Source organism: Bufo gargarizans, chromosome 1 (assembly GCF_014858855.1).
Source record: "Bufo gargarizans isolate SCDJY-AF-19 chromosome 1, ASM1485885v1, whole genome shotgun sequence".
Lineage (NCBI taxonomy): Eukaryota > Metazoa > Chordata > Amphibia > Anura > Bufonidae > Bufo > Bufo gargarizans.
In genome coordinates, this window is record NC_058080.1 from 643032314 (window position 1) to 643049188 (window position 16875).

General features: G+C 40.8%; 1 protein-coding gene across 1 annotated transcript in view; it reads right to left on the bottom strand.

Moving 5' to 3' along the window:
• Positions 1–16875, bottom strand: part of ADGRV1 (adhesion G protein-coupled receptor V1) — a 522269-nt gene that overhangs the window by 202683 nt on the left and 302711 nt on the right. The window contains 3 exon segments of the mRNA XM_044282697.1: positions 6406–6652; positions 9596–9780; positions 14861–15268. Of these exon segments, the coding sequence (XP_044138632.1) occupies positions 6406–6652; positions 9596–9780; positions 14861–15268 (840 nt within the window).

The following is a 16875-nucleotide window of genomic DNA, read 5'->3' on the forward strand; positions in this document are numbered from 1 at the left end:
TTTTTAACCCCTTCAGACTGCCTTGCTGTATGTTCTCAGTCTCGGAGAAGCCCCTTAAAACACAAAGCTATATATGTTGAATAGTGACCGTAACTCTCAGTTTATATTTGCGGATTTTTTTTACAATTCAATTTCAAAAGTTTTATAACAAAGCACGTTACATCACATGCAATAGCAAGAGATGAAAAACAATTAGTTAACAATATAGATTAACAAGAAGAAGAGGAAAACCAATAAAGGAAGAAAATGTTATCCAAATGGCATAGTCTAAGTCACCAAAAACAACTTCAGATAGTGGATAAAAGTCTTTAACCTCCCGTAGCATCATCAGTACAGTGCAGTGAGCACAACAGCGTGGGGCCCAGATCTTCTCAAACTTTTCTGGGCATTGACCATGATGATAGACCAGCCTCTCATAGGACAACATATCATTAATAAGTTGCATCCGTTGCATTTTAGTGGATGACGATGGAGCCATCCAGCTCTGTGCAATAGCCTTACACCCCATAAAGAGTGACTCCCAAAGGAAGATAAATTGATGAACGGGGTCATTTTCCACATCATCCGCAAAGCCAAAGGGATATAATTTGGGGTCTAGGATGATATGAATGGGTAATACGGCCATTATAGTTGCTATAACCTCCTTCCAAAGGACGACTAATAATGGGCAAGCCCTTACAAGATGTCAGAAAGCCACATCCATAGCAGCACATCTATGGTACTGAGGAGTAGGTTTGTCACCATCTCTATGTAACCGAAGAGGGGTGTGATAAGCCGGATGAGTAATATACAACGGTGACAATTTATTTGTAGCAGCGGGAGACACTAGAAACCGAGAGAACATATCATCACACTCATCATCACTCATAGAGGGAATGTAACAGGCCCATCTCTCCTTCACAGAAGGTAAACGTGCATCAGAGAACGGAGTTAAAAAAGCATTATAAATGTTAGAGGTGCTGCAAATTGGATATAAAGCACAAAATTATTAAATTAAGTTGCAAAACTCTATAGAAAGCCTAATGGGGGATATCACATACAGTTCTAAGCTATTCAAATGTATGCCATATATCTCAGACGCCTATTGAGCATGCCATCTCAGGGGTTAAATAATGGGAATCAGAGTTATCTCTGATCCTGATCATTGCAGCCTATGGAGTGGGCTTAGCCCAGGAGCCAGCTCCATACACCCACCCTACACCGCTGACTTATATTTATGTGGATCAGTCGGAAAAGGGATAAGTGGGTTTTCACAGACTGTAAAACTGATGACCTGTGCTAAGGTAGATCATCAATATCAGACTGGTGATCGGCTAACTCCCCGGACTTCCACCAATCAGCTGTTTTAACATATGCTCTAGAATGGACATTAGAATAGCACAGCTCCATACACTGGGTAGTGGCCATGAATAGAACTCAAATGAGAGCAATGTTGCAGTACCATTCACAACAACTACCCACTGTATGGAGGGAGCTATGCTGTTCCAGGGCTGCTTTTTTGAGTGCAGCAGTCATTTCAAATAGCTGATTGGTATGGGTACAGGTAGGGTTGCCATCTGGCCAGTGTCCATCGGCATAGATGTTATTTTGCTTGTTGACTTTTTTTCTGCGCTGCTTGGGAGCCCCTGCTGTGACCATATATGGTGTAGGAGTCCCTGCTCTGACTCCATATATGGCTTAGGAGTCCCTGCTCTGGCTCTTTACAGTCAGGTCCATAAATATTGGGACATCGACAAAATTCTAACATTTTTGGCTCTATACACCACCACAATGGATTTGAAATGAAACAAACAAGATGTGTTTTAAAGGGCTTCTGTCACCCGACTAAACTCTTTTTTTTTTTTGTTTACTTATAATCCCTATCCTGCGATATTGCTATACATTATGTTATTAATAATTTTCGTTCAGTAGATTTGGCAAAAAACGTACTTTTATGATATGCTAATTACCTGTCTACCAGCAAGTAGGGCGTCTACTTGCTGGTAGCAGCCGCAGAAAACCGCCCCCTCCTCTTGTTGTTTGACAGGGCCAGCCGCGATCTCCTCCTCCGGCTGGCCCTGTCAGCATTTCAAAAATCGCGCGCCTGTGTAGATTCGGCGCAGGTGCTCTGAGATGAGGAGGCTCGCCTTCTCAGCACTCCCTCAGTGCGCCTTCGCCGATGACGTCTTCTCTTTCGGTGACGTCATCGGCGCAGGCGCACTGAGGGAGTGCTAAGGAGGTGAGCCTCCTTATCTCAGAGTGCCTGTGCCGAATCAACACAGGCGCGCGATATTTGAAATGCTGACAGGGCCAGCAGGAGGAGGAGATCGCGGCTGGCCCTGTCAATCAACAAGAGGAGGGCCGGTTTTCTGCGGCTGCTACCAGCAAGTAGACGGTCTACTTGCTGGTAGACAGGTAATTAGAATATCATAAAAGTATGTTTTTTGCCAAATCTACTGAACGAAAATTATTAATAACATAATGTATAGCAATATCGCAGGATAGGGATTATAAGTACACAAAAAAAAAAAAAAGGAGTTTAGTGGAGTGACAGAAGCCCTTTAACTGCAGACTGTCAGCTTTAATTTGAGGGTATTTACATCCAAATCAGGTGAACGGTGTAGGAATTACAACAGTTTGCATATGTTCCTCCCACTAGTTATGGGACATAATAATAATAATCATAAATCAAACTTACACTTTTTAATACTTGGTTGCAAATCCTTTGCAGTCAATTACAGCCTGAAGTCTGGAACGCATAGACATCAGCAGACGCTGGGTTTCATCCCTGGTGATGCTCTGCCAGGCCTCTACTGCAACTGTCTTCAGTTCCTGCTTGTTCTTGGGGCATTTTCCCTTCAGTTTTGTCTTCAGCTAGTGAAATGCATGCTCAATCTGATTCAGGTCAGATGATTGACTTGGCCATTGCATAACATTCCACTTCTTTCCCTTAAAAAACTCTTTGGTAGCTTTTGCAGAATGTTTTGAGTCATTGTCCATCTGCACTGTGAAGCGCTGTCCAATGAGTTCGGAAGCATTTGGCTGAATATGAGCAGATAATATTGCCCGAAACACTTCAGAATTCATCCTGCTGCTTTTGTCAGCAGTCACATTATCAATAAATACAAGAGAACCAGTTCAATTGGCAGCCATACATGCCCACGCCATGACACTACCACCACCATGCTTCACTGATGAGGTGGTACGCTTAGGATCATGAGTAGTTCCTTTCCTTCTCCATACTCTTCTCTTTCCATCACTCTGGTACAAGTTGGTCTTGGTTTTATCTGTCCATAGGATTCTGTTCCAGAACTGTGAAGGCTTTTTTAGATGTCTTTTGGCAAACTATAATCTGGCCTTCCTGTCTTTGAGGCTCACCAATGGTTGACATCTTGTGGTGAACTGTCTGTATTCACTCTGGTGAAGTCTTCTCTTGATTGTTGACTTTGACACACATACACCTACCTCCTGGAGAGTGTTCTTGATGTGGCCAACTGTTGTGAAGGGTGTTTTCTTCACCAGGGAAAGAATTCTTCGGTCATCCACCACAGTTGTTTTCCGTGGTCTTCCGGGTCTTTTGGTGTTGCTGAGCTCACCGGCGCGTTCCTTCTTTTTAGGAATGTTCCAAACAGTTGTTTTGGCCATGCCTAATGTTTTTGCTATCTCTCTGATGGGTTTTTTTTTTTGTTTTTTTTTCAGTCTAATGATGGCTTGCTTCACTGATAGTGACAGATATTTGGATCTCATCTTGAGAGTTGACAGCAACAGATTCCAAATGCAAATAGCACACTTGAAATTAACTCTGGACCTTTTATCTGCTCATTGTAATTGGGATAATGAGGGAATAACACACACCTGGCCATGGAACAGCTGAGAAGCCAATTGTCCCATTACTTTTGGTTCCTTAGCAAGTGGGAGGCACATATGCAAACTGTTGTAATTCCTACACCGTGTAAATACCGTGTAAATACCTTCAAATTAAAGCTGACAGTCTGCAGTTAAAGCACATCTTGATTGTTTCATTTCAAATCCATTGTGGTGGTGTATAGAGCCAAAAATGTTACAATTGTGTTGATGTCCCAATATTTATGGACCTGACTGTATATAGCTTAGGAGTCCCTACTCTGACTCCATATATGGCTTTGGAGTCCCTCCTCTGACTCCATATATGGCTTAAGAGTCCCTGTTCTGACTCTATATATGGCTTAGGAGTCCCTGCTCTGACTCCATATATGCTTAGGGGTCCCTGTTCTGATTCCATATATGGCTTAGGGGTCCCTGCTCTGACTCTATTTATGAAGTAAGTGCTATGACCTTGCAGGAGAGGTATTCCCAAGCACTAGGTCAGTATGCCTGGGGACAACCCTGTGCATTTTACTTTCATTCAATGCCACTTGGCATTGTTGCCAAATAATATCCAGCCACACCAAGAAAACACCCTTCACAACAGTTGGCCACATCAAGAACACTCTCCAGGAGGTAGGTGTATGTGTGTCAAAGTCAACAATCAAGAGAAGACTTCACCAGAGTGAATACAGACAGTTCACCACAAGATGTCAACCATTGGTGAGCCTCAAAGACAGGAAGGCCAGATTATAGTTTGCCAAAAAGACATCTAAAAAAGCCTTCATAGTTCTGGAACAGAATCCTATGGACAGATAAAACCAAGACCAACTTGTACCAGAGTGATGGAAAGAGAAGAGTATGGAGAAGGAAAGGAACTGCTCATGATCCTAAGCGTACCACCTCATCAGTGAAGCATGGTGGTGGTAGTGTCATGGCGTGGGCATGTATGGCTGCCAATTGAACTGGTTCTCTTGTATTTATTGATAATGTGACTGCTGACAAAAGCAGCAGGATGAATTCTGAAGTGTTTCGGGCAATATTATCTGCTCATATTCAGCCAAATGCTTCCGAACTCATTGGACAGCGCTTCACAGTGCAGATGGACAATGACTCAAAACATTCTGCAAAAGCTACCAAAGAGTTTTTTAAGGGAAAGAAGTGGAATATTATGCAATGGCCAAGTCAATCATCTGACCTGAATCAGATTGAGCATGCATTTCACTAGCTGAAGACAAAACTGAAGGGAAAATGCCCCAAGAACAAGCAGGAACTGAAGACAGTTGCAGTAGAGGCCTGGCAGAGCATCACCAGGGATGAAACCCAGCGTCTGCTGATGTCTATGCGTTCCAGACTTCAGGCTGTAATTGACTGCAAAGGATTTGCAACCAAGTATTAAAAAGTGTAAGTTTGATTTATGATTATTATTATGTCCCATTACTTTTGGTTCCTTAACTAGTGGGAGGAACATATGCAAACTGTTGTAATTCCTACACCGTTCACCTGATTTGGATGTAAATACCCTCAAATTAAAGCTGACAGTCTGCAGTTAAAGAACATCTTGATTGTTTCATTTCAAATCCATTGTGGTGGTGTATAGAGCCAAAAATGTTACAATTGTGTTGATGTCCCAATATTTATGGACCTGACTGTATATAGCTTAGGAGTCCCTGCTCTGACTCCATATATGGCTTTGGAGTCCCTCCTCTGACTCCATATATGGCTTAGGAGTCCCTGTTCTGACTCTATATATGGCTTAGGAGTCCCTGCTCTGACTCCATATATGCTTAGGGGTCCCTGTTCTGATTCCATATATGGCTTAGGGGTCCCTGCTCTGACTCTATTTATGAAGTAAGTGCTATAACCTTGCAGGAGAGGTATTCCCAAGCACTAGGTCAGTATGCCTGGGGACAACCCTGTGCATTTAAATTTCATTCAATGCCACTTGGCATTGTTGCCAAATAATATCCAGCCACTCCCCCGTAACCACATCCCCTTTTTCCGTGTAAACTTGGCTGGTATTTTTTATTGGGAAAGGTGGCAAGTTCAACCCAAGGTGCAGTCCGACCCTCTGATCAGGATGACCTATACTAAGGGCAGGACATCCATATTACAGTCCCAGAAAACTCTTAAGTTTCCAGGGATCATATCTCAGCACATAAGTAATATATTGTAAAGTTTACATTTTAAATGGTACCAAGCCACCTCCCAGCCATCCCATTCTCCATACTGAAAATAACTGTGTGGTGAGTGTTTCATATTCTTCGGGACGGAATCGCTAGAGCTATCACGAAGATGGATCATTCTTCAATCTCCACAACACATATCATTTTTGCATTTGTTCTCTTAGACAGCATGGTGTACACACATATTTAACAGACATGTCAATGGTGCATAGCTATAAATAAAGCTTGTAACTAATTGCTCTTTTGGAACGGTGAAGTTCATTGCATCTCAGTTCTAGGAAGAATGCAATGAATCAGACATGAGTGTAAAAATAAACAGGCAAAACATCACAGGCTCCTGCCATGGGCACATCAGGCAGAAGAGACGGCAGACTTCTCCTGTAGCTACATATGTTACCTTGTTATTTAATGCACTTTCTTCTCCTCCTGTAAGAAACCACTGCTGGCTGCTATATTCTATAAACTGTAAGAATGTACAGCCTTCATCTGAAGTTCTGTTCTCAGGAAATACTGCCAAAACTCTTTCGGGAAGCCGGATCGAATCATCATTCTTTCCATCAAACTTGTGTCCATTGATTTGCTGTGGGTACCAATGATAGGCACTTATAGAAATAAAGGGGCATGTGTCAAACTGGGTCTTCCCTCTGTTAAATAAAAGACATTTTGATTACGTTTACGCACTTTTATGTGGCATCAAAGATAGTATCAGAATACTAATATACTGTAAAATGAAAGTATTACCAGCATTTTCTCATTTGTCACACATTAACTGGTCACGTACTTTCATGTAAATGACCATTAATTGGCAGATATGCTGTTTATACATTAGTACATTTCAACTACATTCGGGCATCCGTGGTACATCCAAACTAAAACACAGCTGATGGAACATGACAAATGTTTATTTTTATTTTTTTATTGCATCTGGTAATCTTTGATAGAATAGAAAGTCTCTAATGTTATCCGCCAAAAGTATAGTCAGACTTCCGGTCATTTGTGTATATGTTGGCAGAATCAAATCTAAGGTTTATGGCCAGATTTCGATATAGTACATAGAACAAAAAAAATAGGTGAGGGATTGTAATCCAAAAGAGAATAGTGTATTTACTGGCATGGAAAAGTTTGGGCACCCCTGATCAAAACTACTGTTACTGTGAACAGTCACGCATATTGAAGATGAACTGATTTCCAAAAGGCATAAATTTAAAGGTGACACATTAATTTTGTATTTTAAACAAAAAAATATATATTTTCATGTCTTGCATTTTTCAAAATAGCAAAAAAGGAAAAGGGCCCAAAGCATAAGCATGCACTCTGCATGGTTATTACCCAGAAGAACCCCCTTTGGCAAGTATCACAGTCTATAATTACTTTTTGTAGCCACCCAAGAGTCTTTCAATTATTGCTTGAGCGATTTTCATCCATTCCTTCTTGCAAAAATCTTCCAGTTCTGTGAGATTCCTGGGCCATCTTGCATGCACTGCTCTATTGAGGGCTATCCACAGATTTCCAATGATGTTCAGATCAGTGCACTGTGAGGGCAATGGTAAAACCTTCATTGTAAGAATTGTGGCTTTTGAGTTGTGTTGAGGATCATAATCTATTTGTAGAAGCCATGCTCTTTTTAACTTCAGGTTTTTTACAATTGGTGTTATGTTTGCTTCTAGAATTTGCTGGAATTTCATAAATCCATTCTTCCTTTTACTTGTGAAATGTTCCCCATGCCATTGGCTGAAACACAACCCCTAGCATGATTCATCCACCCCCATGTTTAATGGTTGGAGAGGTGTTCTTTTCATGTAATTCTATGCAGTTTTTTCTCCAAACATACTGTACCTTTGCCTATTGTGGCCATCGAGTTCTATTTTAGTTTCATCGGTCCACAGGACTTGTTTAGATGTTCTTTTGCAAACTTCTGACACTGAATTTTGTGGTGAGGACACATGAGAGATTTTCTTCTGATGACTCTTCCCTATAGACCAGTTTGTACAGGTGTCGCTGAAGAGTCGGACAATGTATCACAATTCCAGAAGGTCTTTTGCAGTCAAGCGTTGTTTCTGAGTTGCATTTCTACCAATTCTACCAGCAGCAGTCTCTGAAATTTTCCTTGGTCTTCCAGACCTTCTCTTAACCTCCACTGTTCCTGTCAACTGTAATTTCTTAATTATATTTCAAAATGAGGAAATGGCAACCTGAAAAAGCTTTGCTATATTCTTATAGCCTTCTCCTGCTTTGTGGGTGTGGGTTTTCATCTTTAACCTAATGCATTTTGAAGATCATTTCATCTTCAACTTGCTTAATTGTTCACATTAATAGTCATTTTGATTAGGGGTGCTCAAAATTCTGCATGCCACTGTAGTGTGTGTCTTCGCGCACCTGTAGACTGTCTAGTCTATCTTTACATCACTTATTTGGTGGCTAAGTTGTAAGGCTAAATTAAGAGGTTGTCTGTTTACATCCCGTGGCTGAGCTGACAGGTATGTCTGTGGCACATACGCTATAGTATACCTACTCCAGAAAAGGTTAAGCCCTACTCTTTCAGGCACACATATGTGGATCCAACTACTGTGTGTTTGATCTGCACATGAGCGTTTTCGGCACCACAGTACAGAGTAATTGCTGGTGTTCCATTGACAAGGCAACGGAGAAGGAAGCCAAAAAACAAGTGACCCATTCATGTGTCAATAGTACTGAAAAAAAAGTACAACACTGGCGGGGTCACTTGAGCAGCCGAGAGACTGGGCCAGAATCAAAAATGTAGGAAAATTACAAAGATGCTGCATGTGAGGATGTAAACTGATTTCTCATAAAACATTTATTCTTGGCATACCCAGGTAAGAAAATGTTAAAAGGTTTCCTATGTTTGTGCATGAATGAATAACTACTGAAAGCAGAATAAGGGTACGGGCACATGGTCAGGTTTCCAGGTGGATCATAAAGTGAAAGTGTAAAGGACAGATACGACTTCTCCACTGTTTTTGAATTCACTATTGGTTTTGGCTTCGAAAACTGCATGCAGAAATCTGACTGTGTGGTCGTACCCTAATGCTTACAACCTAAACCCTGACCTTAAGACAAGTCCTGGAATCCTAGATAGTATAAAAAGGTAGTACACACAGGTTACCAACAGCAACAACAAGCAAAGGCCCACTACCAATAATGGACCACATAACCACCCCTATATATAAACAGTCATGCACCTGTTTGAACAGGTTACACACAGGTGCATGACTAATTACATTTATATCTCCAACATGTGGATCTGATATGGGTAACTAATCACTGTTATGCGATCGGTGGGCTGGGTATTTAAATGTGTTGCCCTTTCTAAGTGAATCGCACCACCAGATGAAGGTGTTTCTGAAACGCGCATCGGGGTTTGCGGTTCTCCTTAGGTGACTCTTCTACTTTACTCTTCTTCTATATAGTATAAAAAGGTACGGTAACAAGTCTCACAGTATAGGATATGCTAAGTAGAGCAGAAACACGTCTTGTACGCTGCTCCTAGGCCTGCATTGATTCTGTCTTTCCATACAACCAGCCAGGACAATATATTTCTTCTCACATCTTCCTGATATCATTGTTACCTTATGCTCGGGGACCCACAGGTGACTCCAGTAAGGAGGGAGAAGGAATAATCTTCAGCAACTTCAATCAATGGGCTATATCCACGTGTGTCCAAACGGTCTGGATGAACAAGACTACAGAGTATATCATAAAACAGAATGCGGCTCTCTTCACTTAGAACTTGTATTTCTCCATCACTTGCTACCTGCCAGATCACAAAAATATTAACACTTTATTCAATCTACTGCTCAGGTGGAAACACAAGAATTTAAGTTATCTGACCCTCACAACCATGAGATTACCTAGGTAAAGCGGGTTATTAAATAAATCTGGAAGGATTGACTCCTTCATAGATTAAGGGCTGAAGATAATGGAATAAAATGCATAAAAACATGATATATGTATGTTATTAGCTAGTTGCCATGCTGCATTACTTCCAACCACTGTTTTCTAACCTGTCTGGGCTGAGCTTAGTTTCAGTGTAAAGCCTCATGCATACGACCATGTGCATTTTGGGCTCCACAAAAAAGCATATCCACAAGACAAAGATCCCAGCCATGCACGTGACGCCATTTTTTTTTTTACACCTGCAGGAATGTTCTATGCTTGCCCACAAAAAAAGCAGACAAGAATAGGACACAGTCTATCTTTTTTGCGGAATTTACAAATGGACAGTGTGTTGTCTTTTGCAGCCTCATCACAATCAACAGGTTCGAATCCACAAAAAAAGTGAAAATATGGTCATGTGCATGAGGCCTAAGGCCTTATTCACACCGTCAGTGTTCGGTCAGTGATTTCAATCAGTGATTTTGAGCCAAAACCAGGTGCAGCTCTAAACACAGAACAGGTGTAGATCTTTCCCTTATACCTTATGTTTGTGAAAGCTCCACTTCTGGTTTTGGCTCACAATCTCTGATGGAAATCACTGACCAAACACTGATGTGTGAATGAGGCTTAACAGGAACATACAGTGGATATAAAAAGTCTACACACCCCTGTTAAAATTTCAGGTTTCTGTGCTGTAAAAAAAATTAGACAAAGATAAATCATTTCAGAACCTTTTTCCGCCTTTAATGTGACCTGTAAACTGTAAAAACAAACTGAAAACTAAAATAATGTGGTTGTATAAGTGTGCACACCCTCTTATAACTGGGTATGTAGCTGTGATCAGAATTAAGCTATCACATTCAAAATCATGTTAAATAGGAGTCAGCATACACCTTCCATCATTTAAAGTGCCTCTGATTAACCCCAAATAAAGTTCAGCTGCTCTAGTTGGTCTTTCCTGAAATTTTCTTAGTCGCATCCCACAGCAAAAGCCATGGTCCACAGAGAGCTTCCAAAGCATCAAAGGGATCTCATTGTTAAAAGGTATCAGTCAGGAGAAGGGTACAAAAGAATTTCCAAGACATTAGCTATACCATGGAATACAGTGAAGACAGTCATCATCAAGTGGAGAAAATATGGCACAACAGTGACATTACCAAGAACTGGACGTCCCTCCAAAATTGATGAAAAGATGATAGGAAAACTGGTCTGGGAGACTACCAAGAGGCCTCCAGCAACATTAAAGGAGCTGCAGGAATATATGGCGAGTACTCGCTGTGTGGTACATGTGACAACAATCTCCCGTATTCTTTATATGTCTGGGCTATGGGGTAGAGTGGCAAGATGAAAGCCTTTTCTTATGAAGAAAAACATCCAAGCCAGGCTACATCTGAAGGCTACATCTGTATGTTTGGTGCAAAAACAACACTGCACATCACCAAAAGAACACTATACCCACAGTGAAGCCTGGTGGTGGCAGCATCATGCTTTGGGGCTGTTTTTCTTCAGCTGGAACTGGGGCCTTAGTTAAGCTAGAGGGAATTATGCACAGTTCCAAATACCAGACAATATTGGCACAAAACCTTCAGGCTTCTGCTAGAAAGCTGAACATGAAGAGGAACTTCATCTTTCAGCATGACAACGACCCAAAGCATACATACAAATCAACAAAGGAATGGCTTCACCAGAAGAAGATTAAAGTTTTGTAGTGGCCCAGCCAGAGCCTAGACCTGAATCCGATTGAAAATCTGTGGGGTGATCTGAAGAGGGCTGTGCACAGGAGATGCCCTCACAATCTGACAGATTTGGAGTGTTTTTGCCAAGAAGAGTGGGCAAATCTTGCCAAGTCAGAATGTGCCATGCTGATAGACTCCTACCCAAAAAGACTGAGTGCTGTAATAAAATCAAAAGGTGCTTCAACAGAGAATTAGTTTAAGGGTGCACACACTTATGCAACCATATTATTTTTATATTTTTTTCTTTCCTCTACCTAAAAGATTTCAGTTTGTTTTTCAATTGAGTTGTTCAGTTTATAGGTCACATTAAAGGTGGAAAAAGTTATGAAATGATTTATCTTTGTCTAATTTTTTTTACATCACAGAAACCTGACATTTTAACAGGGGTGTGTAGACTTTTTATACCACTGTATACAGAATTTATTAGGCCTCTGCCTCCTACAGACAAATGTTGTTCAGAACATAAAATAGGTCAAGGTCCAACTCCTGGCCCCATGGCTGATCTGATCTTCATAGCACTCCAAGCACAGCTGAGTACAGCAGCTCAGTCCCATTCATTTGAACAGGACTGAGCTGCAGAAAGGCCATGTAATGTCAAAGATCCAGACTGGAGGATTGCAGCCCCTTCCAACAGCAGATTGGCGGGGTGCCAGGAGTCGAACTGTCACTGATCAGATACTGATGACCTATCTCGAGGACAGTCTCAGACAACCCCTTTATGTTCATTTTAACCATACTTTTTATAACTGAAACACAAAGGGGCAACTATAGAGCAAACGCTGTAAATACTGACATAGTGAAAGTGGTGTCAGTATCTGTCCCTTGTGCAGATTTGACAGTAGAGCGCACACTCTGTTAAAGAGTTATTCCCATCTTAGCATTTAATGCATATTCAGAGGGTATGCCATAAATGTCAGGTAGGTGTAGATCCCAGAGATGACTCTTGGCCTCTCTATCTCATAGCTGCTGTGAATGGAGAAGTGACCACACATGCACAGTTCTCTCCATTGACTTCTGTGAGAGCTGTTAAAAAGCCAAACAAGCTTACTTGGCTATTTTCAGAACTCCAATAGAAGTGAATGGAAAAAACGGTTCATGCGTGGCTACCATTGCATTCAAGTAGAAATGAAGAGGGTCACGGCACTCCAAAAGCTATTCAGTGTTTTTTATTACACCACAGATTCAGCAGCAACGTTTCGACAACAGTCTTTTTCAAGCTACAAACATGTTTCACAAGTGACTCATAATATATAAGGGTACTAATTCATACCAATTACTCAGTGGGTGTGCTCCTACGATATCCCCACCCCCTCTCCGATATAAACAATCATATAGTTAATTAATCCTATCAACCACCGTGCATAATAATGTAAGGCTTACCAGGCTTTCACATGAGGAGCTGTTACTACGTATTGTGTCCATGGTGTGCGGCGTCTTCCGCATACAACTGCTGCTGCGCGAATATTCGAACGGGATTCTCATGTATCGCATCGTCAGTTAAGCAGTCACATGACCAGTGACGCTATTCTCGGTCATCTGACTGATGGCGTATCAGATGACCGAGAATAGCGTCACTGGTCATGTGACTGCTTAACTGACGATGCGATACATGAGAATCCCGTTCGAATATTCACGCAGCAGCAGTTGTATGTGGAAGACGCCGCACACCATGGACACAATACGTAGTAACAGCTCCTCATGTGAATGCCTGGTAAGCCTTACATTATTATGCACGGTGGTTGATAGGATTAATTAACTATATGATTGTTTATATCGGAGAGGGGGTGGGGATATCGTAGGAGCACACTCACTGAGTAATTGGTATGAATTAGTACCCTTATATATTATGAGTCACTTGTGAAACATGTTTGTAGCTTGAAAAAGACTGTTGTCGAAACGTTGCTGCTGAATCTGTGGTGTAATAAAAAACACTGAATAGCTTTTGGAGTGCCGTGACCCTCTTCATTTCTACTGGTATTTGTGGGGTCTCTGAGGCCGAGACCTGACGTCACGAGCACCGCCGCAAAGCCCCTTGAATGCAGTCAAGTAAGTGGTGCTGTCCTACCATCGTTTTTTGTTTGTACCATTGCATTCAAAGCACCTGCAAGACTGGGGATCTCCTATCTTGTGGATATGCCCTAAATATTCATATGCAAATAACCATTAATAAATCTGACTTAGGCTAAAGACTTTTACATTTTTTTTAAGTAAAGAGGCGGTAGCTGTGATAAATACATTACTATACATTGATTTCCCTCACACAACCGTAAGTACCAGCTGCCATTCACAAATTATATTAAAAATGAATGCTAACAGTCATCACTTGGAGGAGCTTTATAGCTAGTTACTACCATTACATTTAATACAAACTGTAACAATCTTAGCTCTTCATGGTTGCAGAAAAATGCTAGGGTTCTATGTCAGGAAGCTGGAGAAGGACTTAGAGGTTGTCTAACTTCAGCAAATGGCATTTACTGTATCACGTAGACAGAGTTAATACAAGGCATTTACTAATATATTGTGATTATCCATATTGCTTCCTTTTCTGGCTTGGTTCATTTTTCCATCACATTATACACTGCTTGTATCCAGGGGTTACGACCACCCTGCAATCCAGCAGTGGTGGCCGTGCTTGCACATTATAGGAAAAAGTTCTGGCCTACTTGCACTCCCATCGTCCCGGCCTCCATAGAGGCAAAATGAGCAAAAATAACTCAAGCCAGAAACGGAGGCAATATGGACAATCACAATACATTAGTGTCTACATGATAAATGCCATTTACTCAAGTGAGACAACATCTTTAATGTGGAGCTCCCTTTTTACAAGAGGCCCCATGGCAGGGCTATGGTCTACCTCTGTGGTGAGTACTCCAATGATGACGGAGTCTTCCCACTAAAGTATATAGGTCTAATTATAAGGCCTCAAGGAAAATAGTTGTCAGTTTTATTGAGTGCTCAGCTATTAAATTCATTTTATTTTATTTTTTTATAAATGTTGAGATTACATTAATGCATCCACATATTACAAAATAAATAATTTAAATGCTCATTTATCCAAGTGCAAAAGATAAGTAATGTGCCCGTAAATGCCTTAACTAAAAGACTGTTCTATGTAAATATAGCTCTACATGAAAAAAATCCACACAAATATGTCCAAAGAATAATGAAAGGCAAAACTGAAGTGTTAATTGTTGTGATAAAATTGGGCACTTGCATGTTTACCTTTTCCAGGATATTCATGGTGGCACCGAGTTGTTCTTCTGTGAATTCAGCACCTGCCTTATTGTTGAGGGTTTGGAGAACCCTGTTTACAACAGCTTCATCATAGGGTTGATAGAGTTGGTCAAGTAACCCCCAGGTAGACTGAGAAGAAGAGTCTGACAAGATGGTGATGTTGGCAGTCCCATATTCCTTATCTATTTTGGCACCTCCTGTGGGATTCAATAGTAGGACCTGAAACCGCTTTGGATAAGGATTGAGTGATGCCGTTTCTGGTGTTAGGGTGATATCAAGAACAATATTTTTTTGTCCTGGTCCAAAGGTAAGTTTGCCTTCTGAGCTTACAAAATCCTGTCCTGCAACAGCCGGATAAATCACTGTATGTCCAACCACTGCAGACTTTTTCAGTTCCTTAAGAAACACAAATAAATATCATATTGTTAGATATCATTTCATTTACACCTAGCTATATTTACTAGCCTAAGTGCCTCTCATTTTCTGTGTAGAAATAGGAACAGTAGGAAAGTCCCTTGTAAAGAAAGATTTGGGTGTACTTGTAGATCATAGACTAAATTAGAGCATGCAATGTCAATCAGCGGCTTTTAAGGCAAGCATGATATTGTCTTGTGAGACAGGGATGTAATATTACCACATTGCAAAGCTCTGGTAAGGCCTGATCTGGAATATGCAGGTGAGTTTTGGGCACAGTCCATAGAAAGGATGCCCTGGAGTTGGGAAAAGTACAAAGGAGAACAGCTAAACAGATAAGAGGCATGGAGGGTTATGATGAAAGACAAAAATGTATGTAGTCTTGAGAAGAGACGTCTAAGGGGGAACCCCGTCAACTTGTACAACAATATAAATGGGTCATACAAAAATGGTGAAAAGCTTTTTTACGTAAAATCACCTAAAAAACCAAGGGGCACTGCCTCCGTCTGGAGAAGAAAAAGTTCAGTCTCCAGAGGCGTCAAGGCTTCTTCACCATAAGAACTCTGAATCCGTGGAATAGTCTACCTCAGGACATGATCACAGTGGAAACAGTGGACAGTTTAAAAAAAAGCCTTAGATAAATTCTTAGAACTAAATAAGAGTAATGCTTATGTACTGTAAATGTGTACAAGTCTGGGTCTCATTCTCCTTCCTAAAATTTACACCCCCTCTCATCCCTTGGTTGAACTTGATAGACCCATGTCTTTTTTCAACTGTATTATATGTAACTTAGGGTAAGGCCAAACAGAGCAGATTTTCCAACTCAGATTTTGTTGAGTTTCTGCATAGACAAATCCACATCAAAATCCAGGTGTTAAATGAGGATTTCTCACTGATTTTGCCTTAAAAAAAGACAAATAGTATCTATTGGCTAACCAGAAAATTATGTTGTTAGCCAATAAAGGTATCACTGCTATAATACTTTAGTCTTTTTTTAACGGAAAATCTGTGAGAAATCCTCATGTAACACATGAATTTTGGTGTGGATTTGCTATTCATCACAATTGTGTGTCATAAAATCCACAGCATATCCACCACGTGCTAAAATACCCTTAGGTAAATTCACCCATTGCCGATTTGTTGTAGAAATGTCTACATGAGGCTTGCAAAAATCCATGTTCTTGCCTCAAAATGACCCCATTTAGATTAACACAACTGATTTTCAGTCGGAGAAATTTCTGCAAGAAATCTGCCATGTGTGGACCACTTTGGGTTGTGCTGCATTTGTGAGAATGCAATGTGTTGTTTAATTAGTGAGATTTATTTCAATTAAGACAATTCATCATATGAAGCTGAAAAGACCGTGACATAACGTAAAAACAAAAAGAGATTCTATACTTTTCATCATTTGTTTTGTGATAATCTTGCTTTAAACTTTATTTTTATTTCAGTGAAGCTGCTCAAGGTCCTTTCATTTGCAGATATTGTAATAAAAGGATCTTCACTACAGAGCCACAGTGAGGTTTAATAAGGCCAGCTTAGGATTCTTCTTATTAGTCTGGAAGTGAGCATATGTTTAGGTTAGAGGG